The sequence below is a fragment of the Etheostoma spectabile genome, chromosome 12 (assembly GCF_008692095.1).
Source record: "Etheostoma spectabile isolate EspeVRDwgs_2016 chromosome 12, UIUC_Espe_1.0, whole genome shotgun sequence".
NCBI lineage: Eukaryota > Metazoa > Chordata > Actinopteri > Perciformes > Percidae > Etheostoma > Etheostoma spectabile.
In genome coordinates, this window is record NC_045744.1 from 13,177,756 (window position 1) to 13,202,390 (window position 24,635).

Consider the following 24,635-nt stretch of genomic DNA (forward strand, 5'->3'; position numbering starts at 1 on the left):
TGTATAACTGTGTATAAAGAAGGATTAGCTCCAGCATTAAAATTTAAAGCTAAAATGTTGTTGCCCTCCAGTGGCAGGTGAAGTAAACTGCTTTGGCTTAAAAATAAAAATAAAAGATGTACATGCAAAGCAGCAGATCATCTCAAACAGTTGTACACAACACAAAGCTGTAAAAAACATCCATATGAAAACAGTTGGATGAGACATAAATGTCAGGCAATGTCCAGAAAAGATGGACTGAAAGCGGTAAATATATATGATTCATGCTTGCATTTGAAGGTACTCAGCAGGCTATTGTTAATTAAGTCTGTTTACTGAAATTACTCATTGAAATAGAAACTCATTTGATTAAAATTCCTTTTCTTTTGTCCATTTCCATAATTAACATGCATATTAATTATCAGGTCTGTTTGTGTCATAGTTGTCAAAGGTGTTTTTGCCCAGCTCAATAGTAGATTCAAACCTATTAACGTTCTTGTTGTGAGGCAGCACTGCACCACCGTGTGTATACATGTAAACATGATGAAACACCAAATCCATGAATGTGACCTTGTTTGTTTACCCTTCACATTCGTGGCTGTCATAGTAAATAACACCACCTGTACAGAACATTTCTGAGGGAGGTTGTACAACTGAAACTGGAAAAGTAAATAAACAAGTAATAGTGCAAAGAAAAAAAGTAGTTTGTGAACTGTAGGCTATATCCAATGAAATGCAGAATGAATGTTTAAGAAGAAACCATTGTGAGAGGACCATCCATTCCTTTTCAGTGCCTTTTTCAGAGTACATGAAACCTAGGGAGTAGCAGAAAATTCTGGGCCCCGTAGAAAGACATTCTCTATGGGCCCCTCCCTGCATACACAGCTATTTAATCTGCCATCTTTTTGGGCCCTCATCAAATGAGCTGCAAATTGTCACATCCCTCAATGCCTAGGCAGCTATTTTTTTCATCAGTCATCATAATGATGATGCTAAGCAATCTGTTTGTTTTCCAAAAAATAAAGCACAGAAGGTAAGTGTTCAATGTTATTCAAGTCTTTATTGAGGCTGAAGCCGTATTTTATAGTTTTGCAGGCTGTATTTATACTGATGTCTAGTCTGGACAGCCTTCTTGAAAAGCACACATTGCAGAAGAGTTGTTGAGCACAAATCTTCACTTCAATTCACTTCTCTTTCTAGGAATTGCTGTAATAATAGGTTAGAGGCTATCAAAGCAATTCATTCTTTAGAGTTGGTTGAAACATGTGTTCTACTGAAAACATAAACATAGTGAAACCCATGGACAGACAGTATTTTTGTGACTGACGGACACAAGAGAGAGCAGGGGGTCGCTCACTCACTGCATTAGTTAACGGCGGCAATGTGCTTTCTGCCGCTGAAAACATTTCTGCCTCAACTTGTGTTATCTGCGCGGTGGGTTGTGGGTGTGTGAGCGTCGAAGTAAAATGGCGGACTTGGCAAACGAAGGTGAGTAAGTGTCAGTATGAGAAAAACAATACAACTACTGTGCCGTTATAAACGCTGCATATACATTCTTTGCATAATTGATAACTGAAATGACGCTGCTTGGCTGCATGTAAATAGCGAGTTCAGGTGAATTATAGATTCGCGGCGTTTACAAGACTACAGCGTTAGCAAGCAGGCTAACAATGCTAGCGGTTGGGCTGTGGGTATTACCTGGAATGCCTTGGAACGCCCTCGGATGCTGCCTGCCACTAGCTGGCTTATAACACTAGCACCCGGCTATTTATAGGCAGTATGTTTTGCCATTTGTGGTGAACTAAAAGACCTAACGTTAATGTTGAAATAAACCATAAGCTTGCTAGACCAAAGATGCAAAGGCCTGCTTGTATCAAAGCAATTAGGGTGGCCTTTCAATTAATAGGACAATTTGTAACACGACATCCTCCTTGTTTAATGTAGTCAGCGATAAGTTGCAGAATTGCTTGACGTTCGTTTAGGCGCGTAGAGAGAAAAACGTCAGCTCAGAGACAATGCTTTGGTGTAATTGCAGCTTTTTTATATTTGCAATGTATTGCACTCGGATCGGCTGATCAGTATGTTGATTAGTTAACAACGGGAGAATCTATGTGTCATTACTTGTCAGGCGAGATGACTCATGCAGGATGGAGCGTATTAGCAAGCTAACTATAGCCAGTAAGCTAAGCTAGCTACATTCGGGGCTTTAGGGAACAACCGGTGGCGCCGACTATTTGCTGGGACGGGTCAGATAGTGTAAATATTAGCTAGCTTGCTGGTTAACATCATAAGCCGGGAGCATCTCAGGCCCCAAGGAATGTATGCAGTTCTTACATGTAATAATAGCCAAGATAGCTGACTACAAGTCGCAGAGAGATACAAAGCAGGATGTTAATATAGGTCACACAACATTGTCTTGTTTTCTGCCATAAACGTGTTTCATACTTAAACAGACAGCGTCGGCCATGAGGGGTTGTGTTTGAGACGTTAACTGTGTTAGTCGAGTAAACAATTCTGGCAATGTGCTGTTGTCTATTTGGTTATTATTGCATGCACATTCCCCGGCAAGGCTTACAACGACAACGATGCTATACCTGCTCAGTGTAATAGGCCCAATCCAGACTGAGGAAAGCCTTTTGTGTGCTCACGTTATAGGATTACACATTTTACAGAGGCTACGGTGTGAAGGTACGTTAGACGTTAGATCAGTGGCCTGACGTGAAATCACTATCTTGCCTGTTAGTTCTGACAATAGCCTATAGCAGCAAAACAATCTTTGGTGGTGAACTGAATAAAATCACCTTTTGATTACGAAAGTAGCTACACTTGCTTCTGGGCCTTGTGGCATGACTGAAAGTTTTATAGCTGTGTAATAGATGGGTATTTACATTAAAAGTTTTTTTTTCTTGGTTTATATTGTTTGGTATTTGAGGATTGTTTAGCTTAGGTCAACATTATGTGAATCATTTTTCCTGGTACTAATATGATTTCATGATTAACCCTAGGTATAGTATTAGTATGATTTAAGAGTGGATTTATTTTGACTGGCTGAAATTGGTCAGTGTTATAGAAATGTATATTTTCGATTCACCTGGGTCAGATTGTGTTTACCTCTTCCATCTTTTACTTGTTTGAATCAGCTAAATTTAAAGAAAGTTAACCTCACTGTAAGCTTCACCAGAAGTATTTAAATAAAGGCAGGCATTGGAAGTTTGTGAACCAAAACCTTTGTCTGCCGGTTCAGTCTGTGAAATATGGGATGTCTGAGTGCACCTTTCCATATTTTGACTTTTGGCATCATATGTTAATGCCTGTGGTATGTATCACTGTGCTTTGAAATGTGTTGTTTGATTTAGTGCTAAATAGATGAAAATGCTGATTTGTACTAAAGCACATAATCTTTTAACTTTGTCAACACTCACGCTGTTGCTGCTTTTCAGAGGAAAATCAAGCCCACGGAATGAGTAGGCAATAGCTTTAGCTATTTTGTTTTTTACTGTAACCCATGAATAAAAATGGACGGAATTATCATTACTGTGTACACTTTGAGTGCTTGGATGACTAGCCTTCATCTTCTCTTGACAGACAAGCCTGCCATAGCACCCCCTGTGTTTGTTTTCCAAAAAGATAAAGCACAGAAGGTAAGTGTTATTCAAGTGTTTATTGAGACTGAAGCCATATTTTATAGTTTTGCAGACTTTATTTATACTGTTGTTTTAACTGGAAAGCCTTCTTGAAAAGCACACATTGCAGAACAATTGTTGAGCACAAATCTTTTACTTTTACAGCGATCTGCGGAGGGCTCAAGTGCAGAGGATGGAGAAGGTAAATCTAATGTCCAAACTGGCCACTTTCTTTAATATCTTTCTACAATATTTATTTTAACTGCAATATTAATCATATTTGGTTAACATTTTCAGATTCAGATAAAGACGAAGGGAGCTATTGCCCCCCTGTGAAAAGGGAAAGGACCTCATCGTTCCCACCCCCACATTCTGGTAAGGGCATGTGGTGACTAAGCAGAACATTTGTTTTTTCTTGGTTCTTGCTTGTGGTGTACACATTGATTTGTATGCTGAGTGCAATGCCTGTTCGCTACTTTGCAGTTCCCAAGAACAATGTATTCATGCCCTCAAGTTTCTGCCAGTCTCCAACTGGGAACTCTGACTCTGAGCCAGGTGAGGTAGACAAACATTAGTTTTTCATTACATCTTAAAGACCCCCTGCAGTAAAAATATTAGTTTCAGAAGTCAAATATGTACATTTTTCAACAGTTTAAGGCAACAAATACAATTGGTAAACCATAACTAGCCCGAGGATTATATTTCTGAAATCCTTTTTAAACGTTTATGTTTTCTAACATTGTGACATCAGTAGTTACAGATAAAATGTCTGGGAAGTTTTGTGTATTCCCTGCTTGCAAATGCACCTAATTCACTCTGACCAGCTCTAGCTAACTTCCATTTGGTAATTTGTTTTTGTTCAAAGACTTAAGTTTTGTGTCTTAAGTTTGTATTTTAATACATTTATCATAACTTTAATATATTTTGATGTTCCTCTGTTCTGTTGTGACAATAAAACAAATTATCATCAGATTATTTGAGTGAGAACTCATAAATAACGACATATATCAGACATATCAACAAACATATCAGATTTTTAAATAACCAAATATTCATATCGGCATCGGCCTTAAAAATCTGTAAAAATGTAGCGGTCGGGCTCTAAAGTGAATGTACAAAGCTATGAATTGCTTCTTTTATATGTTGTATGAATCTTATAATTACAAAAATGGTAGAAACTGCCAGATCAGTGCAGTCTGTATCGGTTCAGGCTTATTTGTTGCATTCAGCAAGAGAGAATTTGGACCTCTCTTTCTGTGCAATGTCAGCAGAGAGAGGTGAAGCCTATCTGTAGCATTTGTCTGGTAAGGTAATTGTCACTATTAAATTAAGTAGAAATCCCCTGTAATGCAGAGGATGCTTTTTTATTGTGGGAACATTATGACCTTGCAAGACCCTTGACCACGTTGGCAAAAAAATAGTTCTGTTCTGGTTCTAGTGCCAAATTCAGATCCGATCCGATTTGTTCTAGCAGGCTGCTGTGCTTTAATCTGTACAAATAATAAATGTACAGTTTAATGGTTGTCTCATGATAAGTTATTTTGTATTTTGGGAAGACCTCTCTCTCTCTCTCTCTCTCTCTCTCTCTCTCAAAAAGGTACAATAGGTTTGGCTCTCAAATTTGACAATACATTTGAGAGCAGGTTAGGTTGAGTTAGGTCTCAAACGTGCATGTACAGAAATGATTTGGGTTTCAGTTTCATCATTGTACAGGCAATTTGCTAAAGTTTGGGGTACTCCGTTGGTCAAACATGCAGTATTCATCATATTGCACTTTGACAGAATATTTGTTATAGTTACTAAGTGCATTTAATTGCAGGGAGTAATGCAAAACCAACATCAAACAGTGACTGAAATTATGACTGCAGTGGGACTTTAACAAAAATGTATGTGTGTTTTGGGGAATTTTTTTATAGTGTACATTAAATGTTAATAATGTCTTAACTTTTTTGGGTATTGATTTGAATTCTTATCACTGGCTCAATTGTTAAGAGTTGGCAGGGGTGGTGTCACCAGTTAACACCGCTTTACACAGAGGACGGGGCATACACTTGAGCAAAAAAACATTAATTAGTTTGATGAAATAAGTTTATAGCATATTGTGTAATGCACTTATTTGAAAGGGAAAAAAACAAATCACACTCTAAAAATCAAACTGGTTGTAAAATGACTTACATACAGAACTACAGGAAGTATGGCAGGTCCACCATCTCATAAGTGTTGAGGAAAAAGAGAATGTAGTTTATAAAAGTGTTTTTTGCTTTAGCACTGATTAGGGCAAGGTCGGGTCAAGGCTAATTAAGCCACTGAGATGGAGAGTCAGAGGTAGAAACAGATTAAAAGCCCTAGTGCCCACCATGTCACTGCACTGGAGTTGGATTGCAACACAACTCTCGAGGCTCTACCATGGTTGCTGTGGTAACAGGCCCTGTGGTTAGAAAGATGCAAAGACAGAAGGAACGTACCATTTAAGGTTTTTAGTTTTTACTTTAGCAGATACAGGCGTCATGCATATTATTTATAAAGCCGATCACTGGTCTTCAGTTGAGGAGTTAAACTGGACAAGTTGCTGTGTGAATCTTAGTTCTTTTTTTAATATCTGCCTTCTCTTGTGCTCCGTCTCACCAGAGGAGAAGCCTGTAGGATTCCGTTTAAAGCCACCAACTCTCATACATGGACAGGCACCAAGTTCAGGTTGGTTTGAGGTTGTGAGCCTTCTTTATTGTGTTAATATGTTCTCACTTGAATGGAATGGAAAAAAGATTTGAAGTTGAACCCAAACTTGCCCCCTTTTTATATGACTCCTACTTGAAATGGTACATCTAGACTTAAACATGTAAACCCAGAACATCTCATTTTGTTCAACAAGTATGAGACAAGTTGGCTCTGTTGCAGGCGTCCCAAGTCAGAAACCCAAGGAGCAGCAACGCAGTGTCCTCCGCCCTGCAGTCCTCCAGGCGCCGCCCTCTAAATCACATATAGAGTCCAGTGAGTGCAGCCTGAAGTCATCTGCACTCATTAGTTAAAACGTTCTCAAAAATCATTAAAAAATGCATTCAACTTTGAATATTTATAACTTGCGTAGTGCAAGAAGCTGTAAAAAAAAATAAAAAAATAAACATCAATTATCTTTATCCTTGTTCATTTAGATTCCAGTTGTGGAACCAACGGTGTGAAAAAGTCATCAGATGGGGCATCTGTGACCCAGTCCTTCTTCCTGAACAACACAGAGCACTCAGCCACCCTGGCCAAGTCACAGGTGAGGAGTGGCTAAATCAAGGGCTTGGCATCAATAAACAATGCCAGTTGGTTAAGTACAGGCTGTATTTAAGAGCTTAGACAGAAAGATTTGTGGTCATTTCTGTGCTCCCCTGTAATGAGGAAGTATATTTAGTCTGGTATTCATAAAAAGTTATGCAAATGTTGGATATTGAAAGATTCACTGTATTGCAAGTTTGTGCAATACATTTGTAAGTAGAAGTTGCTTTTTTTCTACTTTTTGTAGAACTGGCATTGTATAGAAAAATACAGACAAATGCAGGGCTTTAAGTATTCCGTTACCGTGCCAGATCTCCGGCGTGTGGCTGTGAGGAAAAATAAACAAATTAATCTGGGAACTTGCATGTCAATTGATTTCACCTACCAATCATATGACAGTAACGCAATTCTAACTAACGCAGAGCTTAAAGTACTCGGGCCTAGTGCCGGATTTTTGGGGTATGACTATTTTAGAAAAATAAATTAAGTCCACATGGGATTTGTTTTTTGATGCGCTAGGTTTAACCAATCGAGCTTACACCTACCAATGAAACAAGTTCTAGCCAATCATGATTATACTAATTTGTCTTTTTGATGATAACCTGGCCAAAGTAACAACAAGAAAGTTTTGTTTTCACAAGGATTAAATGCAGAATTTTGATATTATTGCAATATGAAAATCTACATTGACTCTTAATTTAATATATGGAAGAAGTTAAAATGTATCCATAACTTTTTATTAAGGACTGTTTTGCCAGTTAAATTAACTTTAATGAGTGTATATCGAAACATTACACTGCAGGGACGACCACCCCAAAAAAAGGTTTCAGGATTCATTTTCACTTTAAGCCCTGCAAATGACCCTGGTGCTTATTTTGGTTCCTATTTCAGAAACATGAAAATGAGGAAGATGGAGCAAGTGGTAACAGAGACGGAGACGAAAGAGAGAAGAAGGACACAGATGTAGCAATATCTTTTGTGTTTGGTCAGAATATTAAAGACAGAGCAAAGGTGGGTTGTTTTCTATTTGTCTTCAGGGTGGGAAATTATCTTTTTCAAAGTGGCGGGTGACTTTGCCTTGTATACCAGCTACAGTGGCAGGTGGAGTGGTTTTCAGCGCTAGTCCGTAACATCGGTTTAAAAAATGTGGCAACATATCACTGGTGTTACGGGGCCCGACCGCGGAGTCGGCAGTAGCAATTGTTGAGGGCGAAGTAAGGAAAAAGAGAAGATACTTTTTCGAACAAGTAGCGCATTGTGGCCAAGGGAAAACGAGGGAATGGTTAGCCTACTAGGGTTGGGCGATGTCACCTAAATTGGCAGTTGATCAGACATAGATTTAAATGCCCTCTGTAAATAGACAGTATTACATGCTGTCACTGGTAGGGGCAGTACATTACAACTTGACCTACTTTCACTTAACAACAGTGCCATAAAGTCTACACTCAATTAATTATTTTTTTAATTCAATTTATTTATAGTATCAATTCATAACAAGAGTTATCTCAAGACACTATACAGATAGACCACACTCCAGAACTTCAATCAGATCTTTGTGATCTGTGAATGCTTGCCTTTAACAGAGTGACAGTAGTAACCTAATATACCATCATTACTGAGATTAAACTACATTCTTGGTTATATTTGGTCTGAATAATGCATTCAATAAACAGAAACTAACTCTTGCAGCACACATGAACAGATGCACAATATCAACTCACACATAAAATAGCACTCTTTTGAATTAGTATCCACAAAGTTAGTCCAATGAAGAGATAAAGGAAAGTGTGATAGCAATCCACGTTTACGCCTTTTCTCTCTTGCTTGAGGCCGCCGTGTCCAAGCCGAGACACAGAGCATGACCTTACCGCATGCTGATATGTTACTAGGCCAGGTAGAGCGAGCCACTATACTGACAAGGAGAGAGTGAGTAAGAGGGAGAAAGAGAGACTATCACTACAAATAGGTTGCACGTAAGGGGGGGGGGGAAGTATCTTCCACTTAAGGGGTGTGCAAAGCCCAACCCAAGTGTCTTTGCTATATTAAGACCAACGCAGTTGTCAATTTCCCTTGCACTACGATTAGCGTGTCTGACAGGGTTGAGTGCGTGGCATCTCCATCATGATAAATTTGAATTCCGGTAAGTGGCTGGTAAAATTGGGCATCCACCAGACACTGTGGCAAACAAGGTTAACTTGAGGTTACAAACAGCTATGCACAATTAAATGTGGCAGACAGAGGAGGGGCTTTTACAAATTTGAGGTGATACTCCTTGTTATAGTCTACATTTAATGATTAATTTGTGACTTTTAAGCATTTCTAAACAAAAACTATGTCAAGGGTCTCAGGTCCCTTGCTAAGAGAATTTCCTGTAGTGTTAGTGATTTTGGTTCCTGATAAGAGGTACATTTTCTGTGGTGTTTTGTACAATATCCAAAATTATTTAGTAGGATTTTGTGATCAGTCTGGAGATATTGTTGCATGAATGTTTGGACAAATGCTGGTTATGCTGCATGTTAGTCTGGAGTTACATTAATGTGGATTTATAAATGTTTTTTGGTCTTAAAGTTTGAGCCAGTTCTTTATACATAAATCCAAATTTAACACTTTTTTTCTCTAGTTGGAAGAGAACAGTACAGAAGGCAAGTCAAAGGATGGTGTTCCGCTGGACTCTCAATCAGAGGCCACTAATTATTTCTTACAGTACATCTCTACCCCAAGGTAATAAAATTGTGTCCGCCTTCGAACATTTTTAGCAACTTATCTTCATTCATAATTAACTTCCATCAAATATATATATTTTTTTCCTGTGTCCTTTCAGTTCAGAAAATGCCGCAAACAGTACAGACAGTGGGGCAAAATTTGTTTTTGGGCAGAACATGTCTGAACGAGTTCTGGTGAGTTGATGCAACATGATGTCTGCCATAAACTCCTGATAATTAAGCTCCAGTCATTGAAACAGTTTCAATCATCAGCTTTGTTGTGTTTTCAGAGTCCCCCGAAGGGCGAGTCCTCAAATGAGGAAAATAAAGAAGTTTTAGCTGTCCCGGCTTCAGAGCCCTCATCCCAGGAAACCACCCCAGAGAAGGGTAAAAGCACAACCACACTAATAATTGAAAAAGGGTTTGTTTGGCTTGTCTACTAATAGAATTACGAGATACGCTTGGCTGCACTCTGGAGATTACTACAAACAACAACAGCAAGACTTGGGACAGTTAAATAAGCAGTTTAACAGAAAAGTGACGTTGAAATTATAATCCTAACCAAAATAGTCACTGAAATTTGTATCTATTCCATATGTAATGTTAGTCTTTAATATCGGCATCAGATTTAATTGGGAGCTAGGGTATTATTAGCACTCCATAAAGAGCTGTGGGTGTAATATATATACCACTATCTGTGATTTGAGTTGAAAATTTCAAACCACTTGCAGGGCTCAACATTTTATGTGCATATGCATGGTAGTGCTCCCTAAATTTGCGCTGTGCATGTAATTCTCAGCTCTACACGCACCGCACGGTTTGACATAAGCAATGGCCTGATGGCCCGGGGCCAGTAAAACAGTATGTCGAGCAAGTTGAATGGCCAGCTTCTGGCCCGTTCAGGCCAGTGATATTTTTTTGTGCCAATCAAAGTCACAAGTAAGTTCTTTGTAATTGGATGCTAACGTTTGGTGCTCCACTATCGAACGTTGATGACTTGCACCCGCCACAAAAAAGTCCACACATGCTGTGGACCTTCAGTAGCAGCTTTAGCAACTCAAACCCAAAAGCTCTCCTCCTTTACTGCGAGCTAGCAACTGCTGTTTGCTGCTATCTGCTCTCCTCCCAGCAAATTAGTCTCGTAGAGGCTGGGAATTAAGCTGAGGGACCGCGAGGTATGCTAATAATTACTAGCAGATTAAGCTTCCCCAGTGCCGTGGTCAAACACTGCCAGAAATTTTTACAGTCATTTCAAAAGGAACCCGTAAAGTAGCCCAGTGAACTTGTTGATCAGATGGCTGTAATTTTACATTAAATATCTGATATTTTCCTGTTTAGCATGTCTTCTCTTTTTGTAACATTGTGGCAAATTAGCTATGTTGCATAATTTAAGAATCATAATATATATACCATAATCATATCCCAAACATGATCAATGATTGCTCTTTTTTCACCAAAATACACAAAATTGATTCATCATAATAATCGTTGACCTAGATAGGATAATCACACACTGGGAAAATTCCTTTGTTACAGCAGCTCAAAAGTTATAATCACATCAGAATAACACAAATACACATCAAATAAACATTTAAAAAATATATATATATACAGAAAGTATTATAAGAAGTTGCAGAATCAACAGTTCTAGATTATAATGTTGTATCAAAGAGTGACTGCTTCTGGAATGAAGGACCTGCAATAGCGCTTCATCTGCACGTGTTAAGTAAAAATCACTTGGATTGCTATAAAAACATCTGCTTGTTTTAGGGAAAAATAATTAATTACAAATCTGCTTTGATAAATGTTTACCTCATTGGAGTTCATGTCTATATATTGCTTTTTTGTTTTTAGAGAAATACATTTATTTGATTTTATGATCTAGTTATAATCAAGATCAATGTGATAACACAAATTGACTATCAGTTATAGTGTACGTGACATCATAATTTTTTGACGGTATGTTTTAGTGACACTCTTCTTTGTCCAGTGACAATAAAAAGACATTCAGCAGATGCTGCGTGCACAGACATTCAATAATATGAGCTGAGAGCAGAAGTGTGTGCAGCGGATTGTACAGCTCCTGGGTTAAGTGACGGAGTTTCAGCCCGGGTCTTTCATTATCACCTGTCAGCACTAGACTTTGCAGAGTTTTCTGCAAGAACGATATGGGAGTGAGAGGACGCTCTCTCAAATTGACACATCAGCTTTTGATAAAGATCTTAGACACACAATATTACCTCCAGCTAGGTGCAGATTTCTCACCACTGCATTTTATCTCACCAGTGAACAGCGTGTCAGAGTCTTTGGAGGAGTCTGCAGCAGCTTACACCAAAGCCACAGCCAAGAAGTGCATCTTAGAGAAAGTTGACGTCAAAACTGGAGAGGAATCAGAAAGCAATGTTTTGCAGGTAGAAGACAGGCTCTCTTACTTCAACACACGCAGTAAATAAATGTGGCAGAGTAAGCAGTACAGTTAATGTTTTTGTCCTACTCGCTTCAGATGCAGTGCAAGTTATATGTTTTTGAGAAGACTGCTCAGTCATGGATAGAGAGAGGTCGAGGTTTGCTGAGGCTCAACGACATGGCATCAACAGACGATGGCACGCTACAGTCCCGTCTAGGTAAACACGCCTGCAAAAAAGTTACGGGGCTAAAAAAGGTAAATAAACATCTAACTGTTAAGTGTGCACAGCGCTACCCTTTTTTTGGATTCAATGATCAGGGAACAGTTGGATTGAAAAACAAGTGCTTGCGTTTGTGCAAGATCGATACGGGATGACTAGAGATAAAAACCTTTGGTGGAACGTGGAGTAAGAAGTGTTTTGTCATCAAAAAAAAAAACTAAAAACAAATTGCTATTTTTTTAATAAAGTGTTGTAATACACAACATCCTATTAGATCATAGGCTAATACCAGATTACGTTTCAAATCCTTTACTTAGAATAACACAAAACTAGCACAATAAAATCTTGTCAAACATCCTCAGTCATTTTGGAAAGGACACATGCTGGGTAGGTAGTTAAAATAGATACAATTAATAGTAGTTATTTTATCTTTCATCACAAAAACTCACCGCACTACATTGAGTCATGTAGAATACCATAGACAAAAAAGCTGCTTGGGCTTTTACTTCATTGCTGTTCTGTGTGTTTAAACCCTTCTAGTGATGAGGACCCAGGGCAGCCTCCGGTTGATCCTCAACACTAAACTTTGGCCCCAGATGCAGGTGGACAAGGCCAGCGAGAAGAGTGTACGAATCACTGCCATGGACACAGAGGACCAGGGGGTCAAGGTCTTTCTAATATCGGTATGTATCACTCAATACAAATACAGTAAGTAGAATTTCACTGGTACATGCTTCAATTAACTAAAGCTTTAATATCTCAGTTGTAGTCTGAGTTTCCGTTGTCCGGCAATTACCGGTTGTAGACAAACCAAAAAATAAAGAGAACCAAAAATTCTTATTGTCTCCGGTCAGAATGACGAGTGGAAATAACTCCCTCTGCACAATTTGGATTGTGTCAAAATACACTACGGGGATTTTCATATCTTTTGTTCAAATAAAACTACCATAGGTTTACAAACTACAAACAGCAACAAGCAGGCGGGAAAGTCAAAGCCCAAGCCATCACGAAACAGCAAATACAGTGGTTCTCATAAGTTTATGAACCCATGCTAAAGTTGACTAAAAAGAGGACTAAAAAAATCATCTCTTTAGAAATTAATTTGAATGCCTTCATTAGAAATGTTTAATGCCTTCATTTTAGAAATTGGCATGGGGTACTTTCCATAAAATCATCTCTCAATGCAAATCAAACCAGCTATTGGGCTAACTGAAATAAAACCATGCCAATCTCTAGGTATGGTGAAGGATATGTGATGATGTGGGGCTTTTTTAATTCAAAGGCCAAGGGAACTTTATCAGGATGCATAGTATCCTCGATCCATGAAATAACTGGCCTTTAAAAATTAAAATCTTCCTGCCTCAATGGGAATTAACATAGGGGTTTGTATACTTATGTCCCCTCTATTTTAAGGAAGAACATTTATTTATTCACAATACATTATTTGTTCACAAAGGAAATAGGTGTCCTTAAAGGTTGGATTTTTCCTAATTTTCTATTGAAGGCATTCAAATTCATTTCTAAAAAGATGATTTTTTTTTTATTCCTCTTTTTAGTTAACTTCAGCATGGGTTCATAAACTTATCAGCACCACTGTATATTGCAAATTACTTCTTTGGTCTAACGTAAATTAAGCCAGGAAATTGCCAGCAAGGATGAGTTAGCACCAACTACAGCCCCTCATTAGCGTTTATGACAGACGCACATCCAGATGCCATATATGATGACAGCCCTCCGCAGTTACAAGGCTTGACTTTCTTAACAGCCTGCGAGGTTCTTTTTAGGATGATGGTGAAAATCTACCCAGAGTGGGTCAAACTGGCCAAGGTAGCCTGTGTAATTACCGTCTTCTGTGTGCCAGCAGAAAGAGGCTTCTCCTTTCAAAATCACATCCAAACAGTGCGGCTTCGCCTCGGGGAAGGCAGTCATGCGCATCGCTAGTTGCACAGAGACAGTTGTTTACAATTCTTTCGATTCAAGACTGTACTTCATAATTTAAGTTTGTTTGTACTGTACTTTGTTTGTTTAGTTTCCTCTGTCTAGCAAATGGAAAATAGGCCTATTTTAATTCAGATTGGCCCTGTAAAATGTTATGTGCATTGATTTATTTTGGCATCTTTTTCTGTAGCAAGTAGGCTACATTTCAATTAAAATAGTATAGATCCACATCCCTTGAAGATATAGCCTGCCAATCAACTGTTTTTAAGCGCAATAAACATGGAAAATATTTGAACAGAATTTTTACTAATTGACGGTAAAATGGCATCAATTTGTTTCAGCAGAAACACTGGTTGTAGCACAAACAGGGCAGAAACTGAAAGCTTTCTCATAATTCAACTCCTCCCACTTATCTTAACAAGACATCATGAGCCTGATTATATCTGCAGCTGGCTAGGTAGTGTTAGCTACACAGCTACACAGCAATAGAGCTTAAAAGTGGAATCCACACGCTAATCAATTTCCTCCCGTGGCTTTACCTTGTGAGATAATGTCTCTTCAAAACACACAGCAATACAGATCAGTGTGTCTTACAGAGGTTACGTTAGTTTCACGAAGCAGCCAGAGCCAGCAAGCCATCTTGAGTCACAACAGCCTGATAAATGTTGGTGGGTGCACATGTAGTGTTACTATTCACCTCACAGTTTGGTGTCACTTGAGCTAGCAAGTTGTCATAACTTTTGAAATAAAAGTAACCTTTCTTTGCATGTTGTAACAACTTGATTTCCATCATGTAGACAATCAACACAAAAAACAACCTAAAATTCAAGTTAACTGTACTTACTGCCCCATAATTAACCACAAATTAGCATCTTGTGCCCTTTATTTATTCCAACCACTGAGAGAATCAGGATTTATTTAAGGTGGGCTCATTTTCAAGACAGACCTATTTTTAAAATGTTCCCTTTTATATTTTAGTAAGAAGCATTTCTATTTTTTTTATCTGATCCTGGTTTAATTGGCTCGATTCTGTTTTGGTTAATGCAAACGCAACACTTCCTTCATGTCTACCTTTCCTGTTGCCTATATTTTTATTTTTAGTTCCATAACGGCACTGGTCGCATTGGTATTTGTTTTTCCTTCAATGTGCTGAGTGGTCTCTCCCTGTGTCTTTCTTTTTTAGGCTAGCTCTAAGGACATAGGTCAACTGGCTGCAGCGTTACATCACCGTATCTTAGCCCTGAAGAGCAGGGCAGAGCAGGAGCCTGAGACCCCAACGACAACCATCCCCGAGGCCGAGGTACCACAGTCTAACGAGGACGACAGCGACGAGGAAGACAATGCCTCTGCCTCAGCTTCAGCCTCCACTCCTGCTACGAGTAAGAGACGTTTATATTTAGTGTGTTTTTTAACACTCCCTGGTTTACTTACTGTCACTGCCCGATGTAAGTTAAGTACAGATGTGAGTCGCGCATGCTCAGATTTAAACGGTTTACGGCATAACGTGTCATACTGAAATTTATTAAATCCATGAAACAATAAACTTTTCTCATTACAAACAACAGAAGATAGAAATCATTTCAAAAACGTTTTAGCTATCTGATTTGATTGCGAACGTTGGTTCAAAACGCCATCCAACTGACAACCTTTGTTTGGTGTTTGATTGCTAACTTGTATCCAGTAGTGAACAAACTTCATTAAGTAGGTCCAATTTGACATTTTTACAGAAGTCTCTCATTAGCATGTTGTATGCTACGTTGTGCATGTGCAACTCAAATCTGCACTGAACTTACTATCGGGCAGTGGCACTTCCTCTTAAACCAAATGAATGTCATGTTTTGGGGTTTTGTTGCTGCTTTTGCTAGTTGGCATCACAACAGTTTGTTTTTGTGATGTAAATATTTAGACCACTGTTCTGCAAAACCCTTTTCAATCCGCTGTCACTTTCCTTCTTGCAGGTAATTCAGAGGGAGGAGAGAACCAGGCAACAGGAAGCACATAGCGTCACTCTTGGACAGCCTGCTCAGATGCTGCCGTTGAGGCATTTTGCTGTATGCATCTCCATGGACACCCCTTGACCAACATGGGTCCTCAAGACCAGTACTTTGGATATTAGAAGTCTAGCTCCAGGAAATAACCCCTTGTGCCAGAGTGTTCCACCCAACTCGTGCAGTTCATCTTCTCTGCATTCAGCGTAATATCTGGAGTCGTTAATTCCCTCCCTCTCCTGTTTTGTGTTTTATTTTTGTTTTCGAGCATTTTTTCCTCTCCCCGATAGCAAAAATAAAGACTTCAAAGCTTTGGTTTGGGATTTTTCTGCTCATCATATTGATGAGTGTAAGGGTGTTTTCCTCTACATTTTAAAGTATGGCACATGTTAAGACTGCAGTTTCTACTTTGGGACCTTTTTACTCACTCTACAGCCGTATCTCTGGACGGCACACATCCAGAGGAGCTTCATTCACAGTGTATTTGACTAGTCATCAGTCACTTGTTCCTCCATTGAGTCTAACCCTCCTCCTATCCCCCCATCCCAACCAGTCTGTTCATTAGGTTTTGGCCAATGTAATTTATTTTGGATCATCAGTTTCATGAGGCATCTCAACCCATATGTGCAGTTTGTAATGGCTAGCCAAGACCACTCAAGTTGTCAGTAATAGCAGTTTCTTATATTTCCTATTGACCTATATTATACATAATAAAAGACTGAAAACAATGTGGTTTCTGCTAATGTGAGTTAATGATGTCAGGACAAAACAGAAGAATTCACCTCAAATATTTCTCTAAATTAATAAGATGTGTTTGTCATTCACCTTGTCGGTTTTTTAATGAATTTCTTTTCCAAATTAAGAAACTTGACTCATCAGTCTACATTCTGCATGTAACTGTTACTTCTTTTTATTCTTTTCAGCATCCCAAAGTTTTACTGTGTTGATACATATTTTTATTTTGAAAATATACAATCATTTTATCCATTTTCCTTTGGAAAATATGTTGGAATGAAGACTTAAGTTCATGTGTGGAAACATTTGAGTGATAACTCCAATACCCTTTGAATGTCATGTACATTTGAATATATCATCATTTAGTAGCACACCATGTTTTTCTCATCTCCTCCAGATACCCTCTTTACAAAATAAACCATTTTGGACTGACATCTGGGATCTTTCTGTCTGATATCTGATTTTCTGTGCAGAATCTAAATTTAAATCCAAATTTTGGAGACCAGTAGAGTGTGCACCACTTTGACATTGCTTGTCTCTTGTAAAAGTATTAAATCAAAATAACAGCTGAAGAAAGGGAGAGTGGTTCATCTGTTTTGTATTTGTGTTGGATTTGGCCTGCAGGTTGATGTATGCTGTGCTCTGACTGCACAGATTAAGAATAGGACCAAAACTAGCTAATATACAGTAGGCATCATGCACAAAGTCATGAATATTTGATGCATGTACCTACCACAACAGCCCAACACAATCATATACATCTGAACTTGAAATAAAACTGCTGCTTCTTCCAAAACGTATCTGCCTTCTTGTGGACAGTGTAATGAAAAAAAAGACGTACGAGACAGTATAAAACAAATCTACAGTTGTGTTCAAAATAATAGCAGTCCAACATCCCTAACCTCATAAATCATATTTTTTTGGTAGAAGTGATATTTCTACATGGCAAATAATTTACTAGTAAGTGTTTACTAGTAAGAGTCATAGAAAACCAACAGACCCAACAGTCATGACATGCATGCTGCTCATTCTGTGTAACTGAGGCATGGGGCATGTTCAAAATAATAGAAGTGTTGTTTTCAATTAGCAAGGTGATTGATTCTGTGAAGAATAATAATGTCAATAATGGCCCATGTGTAAGGAAGTAAGGAAGCAAATGTACATCCTGATTATAGTGCATTTCACACTGAAATACTTAGCAAAATGGATTTTTTCCAGGCATTGCTCTGAGGAACCGCGGACTTTGATTAATATGTTGATTGAAGAGGGGGAAAATTTAAAGAAGTGCAGACAATTATAGGCTGTTCAGCCAAAATTATTTCAAATGACTTGAAATGGCATCCAAAGCCTGAACGATGTGAGAAAAAACGGTCAACTACCATTCCAGTGGATCAAAGAACAGCCAAAATGGCAAAGGCTCAACCAATGATCAGCTCAAGGAAAACCAAAGAAGACTTATAGTTACCTGTGAGCACTGTTACGATCAGAAGAAGGCTATGTGAATCAGCTAGAAGCCCCCGCAAAGTCCCAATGCTGAAAAAAAGACATGAAATGAATAAGTTGAAATTTGCCAAAGGACAAATTGACTGGCCAAAGGAGAAATGGTACAACATTCTGTGGACCAATGAGAGCAAAATTGTTCTTTTTGGGTACAGGGGGCCCCAGACAGTTTGTCCAGCGACCCCTTGCATTGAATTCAAGCCAAAGTACACCAGCATGGTGGTGCAAAAATCATGTTATGGGGCTGTTTCTCATTCTGTGGTGCTGGGCCTACTTATCACATACCAGGGATCATGGATCAGTTTCAATGCATCAAAATACTTCAAGAGGTCATGTTGCCTGAAATGCCTTTGAAATGGGTCTTTCAACAAGACAATGACCAAATCACACGCGTAAGCAACTAAAGTCTTGGTTCCAGAAGAACAAAATTGATGTTATGGAGTGGCTAGCCCAATCCCCGGACCTCAGTCCCATAGAACACTTCAAGAATGCTGTTTCTGAGGCAAACCCAGTAATGCAGAGGAATTCTGGAATGCAGTTCAATCTTCCTGGGCTGGAATACCTGTTCACAGGTGCCAGAGGTTGGTCGACTCCATGCAACACAGATGTGAAGCAGTTCTCCGAAATAATGGTTACACAACTAAATATTAGTGCAGTGATTCAAAGTAAAGCAAACCATTGAGACATTTTTCAGTTTATACAGTTTGTAAAGAAAGTTATTTTTTGAACAGCCTAATATTCCTTTTTCTTCTCTTTCTGTAAAGGTATAACACAAACTTGATCAATTTTGGTCATGTTTTGATTTGGAATTGAATGTGCAGTGTTCCCAATGCATTGATATCATGGAATTAAAAGCTATTCTAAGGATTTTGAGCATTTACTTTTTTAAACACACTGCTATTATTCTGAACACAACTTTATCTTTATAAGAAATCCTCGCAGAGGTTCTTCTGTTTCACCTCACTGTAATTTCACAAAATTCAAGTTTATTTAAATGCAACTACTGGAGAAATGTACAACCAAGCAAGCAGGCTTTGTTTACAGGACTTTTCTAAACAGAAGTGCTTTATAAGAAGAAGAACGGGAAAGAGGGAGATAAAAGAGAAGGCAATGAAGTGTACAACCAACATTACCAGGTGTAAAAAATCGAGAAAGCTGAGGAAAACAGTCAAGAAATAGTCGAAGAAGTTCACTGATCTTTTACTCTATATCAATACCACAGTGTAGAAATACTTGTGCTTATCCAAACGTATAAGCATAAAAATATACTTATAAAAGTAAAAGTACTCGCATGATGGCCCATTTTAGAATATCATATATTTTTTAATATTGGGTTATAATCATTGATGTATTAATGTGTTCATCACTTTAATATTGCAGCTGGTAAATGTGGAGCAGATTTTAATTACTTTATATCCTGCTGGGTAACTTGTGAATTTACCCCAGACATCAAAATCATATCTTAATCTATATTAATACATTATAATTAATATTAGTATTCTTTATAATTTGTATTAATAATATGAATCGGTAACGTCATTTCGGTTATCAGATTAATGTAGTGGGGTAGAGTGCAATATTTCAGTAAATGTACCTAAAAACTTTACCTAAGAACAGTATTTGAGTACATGTACAGTACTTAGTTATACTCATCACTGTCAAGAAGAAACAACAACAAAAGCATGATGGCGTTTAGTGTTTAGCCAAAGAGGATGTATAATTATTATAACCTGTTTGGTTCAACCTTGACTTTAAAATGCCAGAAGTCGCTGCTCTGAAGATGTGAGCCTCCACCCAGTGGTCAGAGAGGGCACAACAACTCTTTTTGTTTGTATTTTGTACTGTATTGAATGTGAAACTGTATGTTGCCTTGCTCGTTTATGCTTTATTCTTGGCCAGATCGCAGTTGCAAATGGGAATCTGTTCTCAACACCCTACCTAGTTAAATAAAGGTTAAATAAAAATAAAACAATCACTTAAATGGTACAGGTGGGGCTAATTTGAATCACTTTATATACTGCTGGGTAGCTTGTGTGTAGTGGTCTTGGCCTTGGGCTGGGAGACACTGCTCTAGGTAACACAAGAACTGTACAGTGATGTACTAACTTTGTCTCAGTGATGTACAGTATTTGGAGGATTACATCTTTTAGGTATACAAGGTTCACTCTGCCAGAATCTTTACACTTTGCTCACATCATAGTCTTTAGGTGAAGATCAGACACTTGATGAAGTTATTTGAAATTTCTCAAATAATCGTTTTGACTACAAAATGTGAAAAAATGCTCATCACAAATGGGATGTTTTCAAATGTCTTGTTTTGATAGATCAAACAAAAGCAGAAACTACTCACATTTAAGAAGCTTGCCCCAGCAACGTTTTGGCTACAAAAAGTCGTCTGCTCTAAGAGGGTGATGTGACTGCTACAGTGGAGAGAGGAGAGAACATCGTATTAAAACTCTCTCTTTAACTTGCTCTCACAGCCACAAATCTTTCTTCTCATACACCATTCATGAGTCAAAGCGTACATGTACTTTCAGTCAATGTGGTTATTTAAGCAATAGGACTTTTACATTTACATTTAGCACAATGCGTCTCCAAATGACAAGAGCCACAAGCATTACTTCACTGAAATCCTTGACATTTGTGGACGAAAGCATATTTTTTTAACTTTATCCACGCAAGTTATGTCTTATATCATTATGTTTGCAAATGCTTTCCAGGTGCTCAAGGTAAGGTTATTATATTGGTACCACATATTGTTTAGGCTTTTACAGGTTTCTTAGTGGGAAGGGCTTAGAGCTCTTAAAAGAAATCTCAGATAGATATACTATCTATCTATCTATCTATCTATCTACTATAGATATACATAGTAAGTAAGTAAGTAAGTAAAGTTTATTTATAAAGCGCTTTTCACAGATAAAAATCACAAAGTGCTGTACAAAAGAGTAAGTAAAAAACAAGCAGTATAAAATGTATATAAATATATAAAATTAAAATGACACTAGCAAAAACCTATCAACCAAAAGCCTTCTTAAACAGGCATGTTTTCAGATCATTTTTAAAAGAGACGACAGTGTCTGCAAGACGCAAGGACAGGGGCAGGGCGTTCCACAGTCTGGGAGCAACAGACTGAAACGACATGTCCCCTCGGGTCTTATAACGGGTCTTAGGGACTGCAAGTAGGTTCTGGCCAGAAGACCGAAGAATGCGGTCATACTATACCATACTATTCCTTTTTATCACTTTTTTGATGTGCTATAGTATGATTTTTTTGACACACTATACTATGACTTTTTATCATTTTTTTCAACATACGATACAATGTTTTATTTCAACATGACTTTTTTTTTAAGATGATTTTTTTGGGCATTTTAGATTTTAATATATGAGATAGTTCAGATATGAAAGTAAAGGGATGGGGGAAAGACAAGAAGGAAACCGTCCCAGGTCCCTCACCCTTGTGCATATGTGCCCCTGCTCTAGCTATCTGCTCATGACATGCTATACCATGACTTTTTTCAACATAACGTACCATAACGTTTTGATGGCTTTTCACGACATACTAAGCTGTGACTGTTTTCAACATTGAAATTGACCCGGGTTAGATTTCAGGTCTTGGCTGACCCTTTTCATGACGTTTTTTTTTAACATACAATACCATGACTTTTTTCAGACTTTTTTCGACATAAAATTAGATTAGATTAGATTAGATTAATTTACTTTTAATTTTTTTTCAACATACCATAATATGGCTTTTTAATAGATTTTTCAACATACTATACTATGACATTGTTATCATTTATTTTGACATACCATACTGTTACTTTCTTCAACATATGACTTTTTTCTGACTTTTTTCCTAAATACTATACCATTACTTTATCACTTTATTCGACGTATATAAAACATACATACAATACAGTGACTTTGTTATCACCAGACTACATTAAGAACCTCATTCAGCCTTATGTTTCCACTAGGAACCTCCGGTCGTCCAATTTGAACTTGCTGATGGTTCCTCGGACCCATTTTAAGACCCGAGGAGACAGATCTTTTGAAGCTGTGGCGCCTCGCCTCTGGAATGAGTTACCTTGTACCATTCGTTCTCTTGTTTGTATAGACACTTTTAGGAAACAACTAAAGACCCACTTTTTTAAACTTGTTTTTTAGTTCAATACTGTGTTTTACTGTTTCTGTATGTTGTTTTAATTTATTTTTCTTTATAAACTTGTGCAGCACTTTGTGACCCTGGTCTGTGAAAAGTGCTATAGAAATAAAGTTTACTTACTTACTTACTTACTTTAATCAACATGCTATGATCCTTTTTTAACATTCTATACTATGACTTTTTCAGCACCTTTTTCAATATGCTTTAAAAACTTTATCACTTTTTTTGACATACCTATACTGGGACTTTTTGACATGCTAAACTTAAAACATTCCACTTTGGTTTAATACATTTTGGTTATTCAACATTTCAATGTAATTTGTACTATTTAAAACCATTCCCACTTTTACATCTATTCTCACTTTTACAATTCACAATTACTCACAATTGACGGTCAAACCCGGCTTTTTCAGCACTGGTTCTGTCCTTGGGAGCTTGTTTTTATACTTTTAAGTTTTTGAGTTTCGAAATATTGTACAGAACTTTAAGCTTGAATTGATTGTCTAGTCTGCTATTCGTACCTATTATCATTCCTTTATTCCCCAAATAGCTCTCTCTCCCATTTCCTTTTGACACGCTGCAAATTCTTTATACTGTAATTTATAATAGTTTTATTGTTATAAGGGTTCCTAGATATGGATAAATCTTTCATGAACTACATTTCTTTTAACTTTTATTTAATTAATGAATAACATGTATACACACGTAGATATATATTGATATAGACTATGGCTTGTTCATGACATTTTCACGACATACTGTACTATGACTTTTGACATAACGTTTTTATGACATACAATAAAAGTAGTATACAATGCTTTTTTACAAACTATTTTTATGGCATACTATACTATGACTCTTTATGAAATCTCATGACATTGTGTTAAATTTATTTTCTTCCTCATCACAGTACTTTATTGTGTAAGACTTCTTTTTTGTGCACGTTATAGGTTTACAAAAGTGAAAAAGCCCATAATCCATCCCAAAGCAACTTACCATCTCCAACAGAAAACGCTGTTCAAAAACTGCTCCAAACAATATTGTAGTCCAGCCTTTTCTTCTGTGACAAACGTGCGTCACATAGTAACACACATTATGATGCTCACCTAGCTGTAGTGTGGGCCCTCATTCTTTGCTTCTGACTGGCTTGAGGTACTGCGCATGTGCAACTCCCAACAAAGATGGAGCAGAAGTGCGAAGCCTCACTCGGTAGCTAAGACAGAGAGCTCAACACATAGGGTGAAAAGAGGAGCTACAGCAATTTGTAGTACAACAATGATATGGTGGTTTTTGAAAATCAAACCATGTAAACCTATTCTGATATAACCTCTTAATACAATTATGAACTTGAAAATGAGCACAATATAAGTTTCTGCAGCGCACGTTTAATATATTTCAAATTGTGCATTGTTGATATTCATGTTTGTTTGGTAGCAGTGTTCTCTTTCCCTACCTTAGTTAGTGCTTTACTGCCACCAACAATCAGCGACCCACTGATAAAACATTACTAACATAGGGCTGCACAGGCTATCTTAAATTGTAATCAGGGAATGGTAAAATTGTTCATTGTTGTAGCTGCCCAAAAGAATTCCTCTGTATCTGCAAAGAATTAATTTGCATTGCTTTTGGATCAAATGAAAATTCAGGCTGTTTTTTTGCCCAGTAAATGTAAATGAAACAGCATAGAAGCAATTACTTCAGACCAGGTGGAAGCTGTAGTAAAGTGATACCCCTCAGTTACAGCAGGTCTTGGATTTCAGTAGACTTGGACAACTTTCAAGCCTATACATGTCATGATGTCAGAATAAGAAGCACCTAATATGCATTGTTTAAAAAGTAAAAGCAGAGAAAAACTCTCATGTCATTCCTCAAACAGCTCCTTTTAACAGAGAGCAAATTGCACTCTTTCCTCTTCTTCACACATTCAGGTCTAGTGCTGTAACTCAGTGAGTGTTTAAAAAGAGTAACACATTTAAATTACCACCTCAGACGCCACATTTTTAAGACTTGTTATCACCTGTGAGCTAAAGTATGTTTATAAAAAGCAAATCTGTAAATGAGTCATGCACTTCTAGAAAGTGCAAAGTGAAGGCAACCCCTTCAGGACAATCATGTCA

General features: G+C 37.7%; 1 protein-coding gene across 8 annotated transcripts; it reads left to right on the forward strand.

Annotated features, from left to right (window-relative positions):
* The first annotated feature begins 1,280 nt into the window (after positions 1 to 1,280).
* On the forward strand, positions 1,281 to 17,289 carry ranbp3b (RAN binding protein 3b). Of its 8 annotated transcripts, none has more exons than XM_032531620.1 (17): positions 1,282 to 1,467; positions 3,565 to 3,620; positions 3,768 to 3,804; positions 3,900 to 3,977; positions 4,086 to 4,157; positions 6,231 to 6,296; positions 6,498 to 6,590; positions 6,752 to 6,861; positions 7,752 to 7,871; positions 9,481 to 9,581; positions 9,682 to 9,757; positions 9,853 to 9,949; positions 11,849 to 11,973; positions 12,066 to 12,186; positions 12,730 to 12,872; positions 15,311 to 15,506; positions 16,086 to 17,289. In XM_032531620.1, the coding sequence occupies exons 1-17, from the start codon at positions 1,446 to 1,448 to the stop codon at positions 16,127 to 16,129; spliced, it is 1,557 nt and encodes a 518-aa protein (XP_032387511.1). In that variant the 5' UTR covers positions 1,282 to 1,445; the 3' UTR covers positions 16,130 to 17,289. The 8 variants fall into 8 exon arrangements, with proteins under 8 accessions (XP_032387516.1, XP_032387513.1, XP_032387518.1 ...); XM_032531621.1 differs by having other exon boundaries at positions 1,311 to 1,467; positions 3,607 to 3,620; XM_032531625.1 differs by lacking the exon at positions 7,752 to 7,871 and having other exon boundaries at positions 1,281 to 1,467.
* Positions 17,290 to 24,635: the final 7,346 nt, after the last annotated feature.

Coding starts and splice junctions, on each gene's coding strand:
- ranbp3b (XM_032531620.1), top strand. CDS start 1,446: ATGGCGGACTTGGCAAACGAAG. Junction 4,158..6,230: donor GAACTCTGACTCTGAGCCAG/GTGAGGTAGACA, acceptor CCGTCTCACCAG/AGGAGAAGCCTGTAGGATTC. Junction 9,582..9,681: donor CAGTACATCTCTACCCCAAG/GTAATAAAATTG, acceptor GTGTCCTTTCAG/TTCAGAAAATGCCGCAAACA.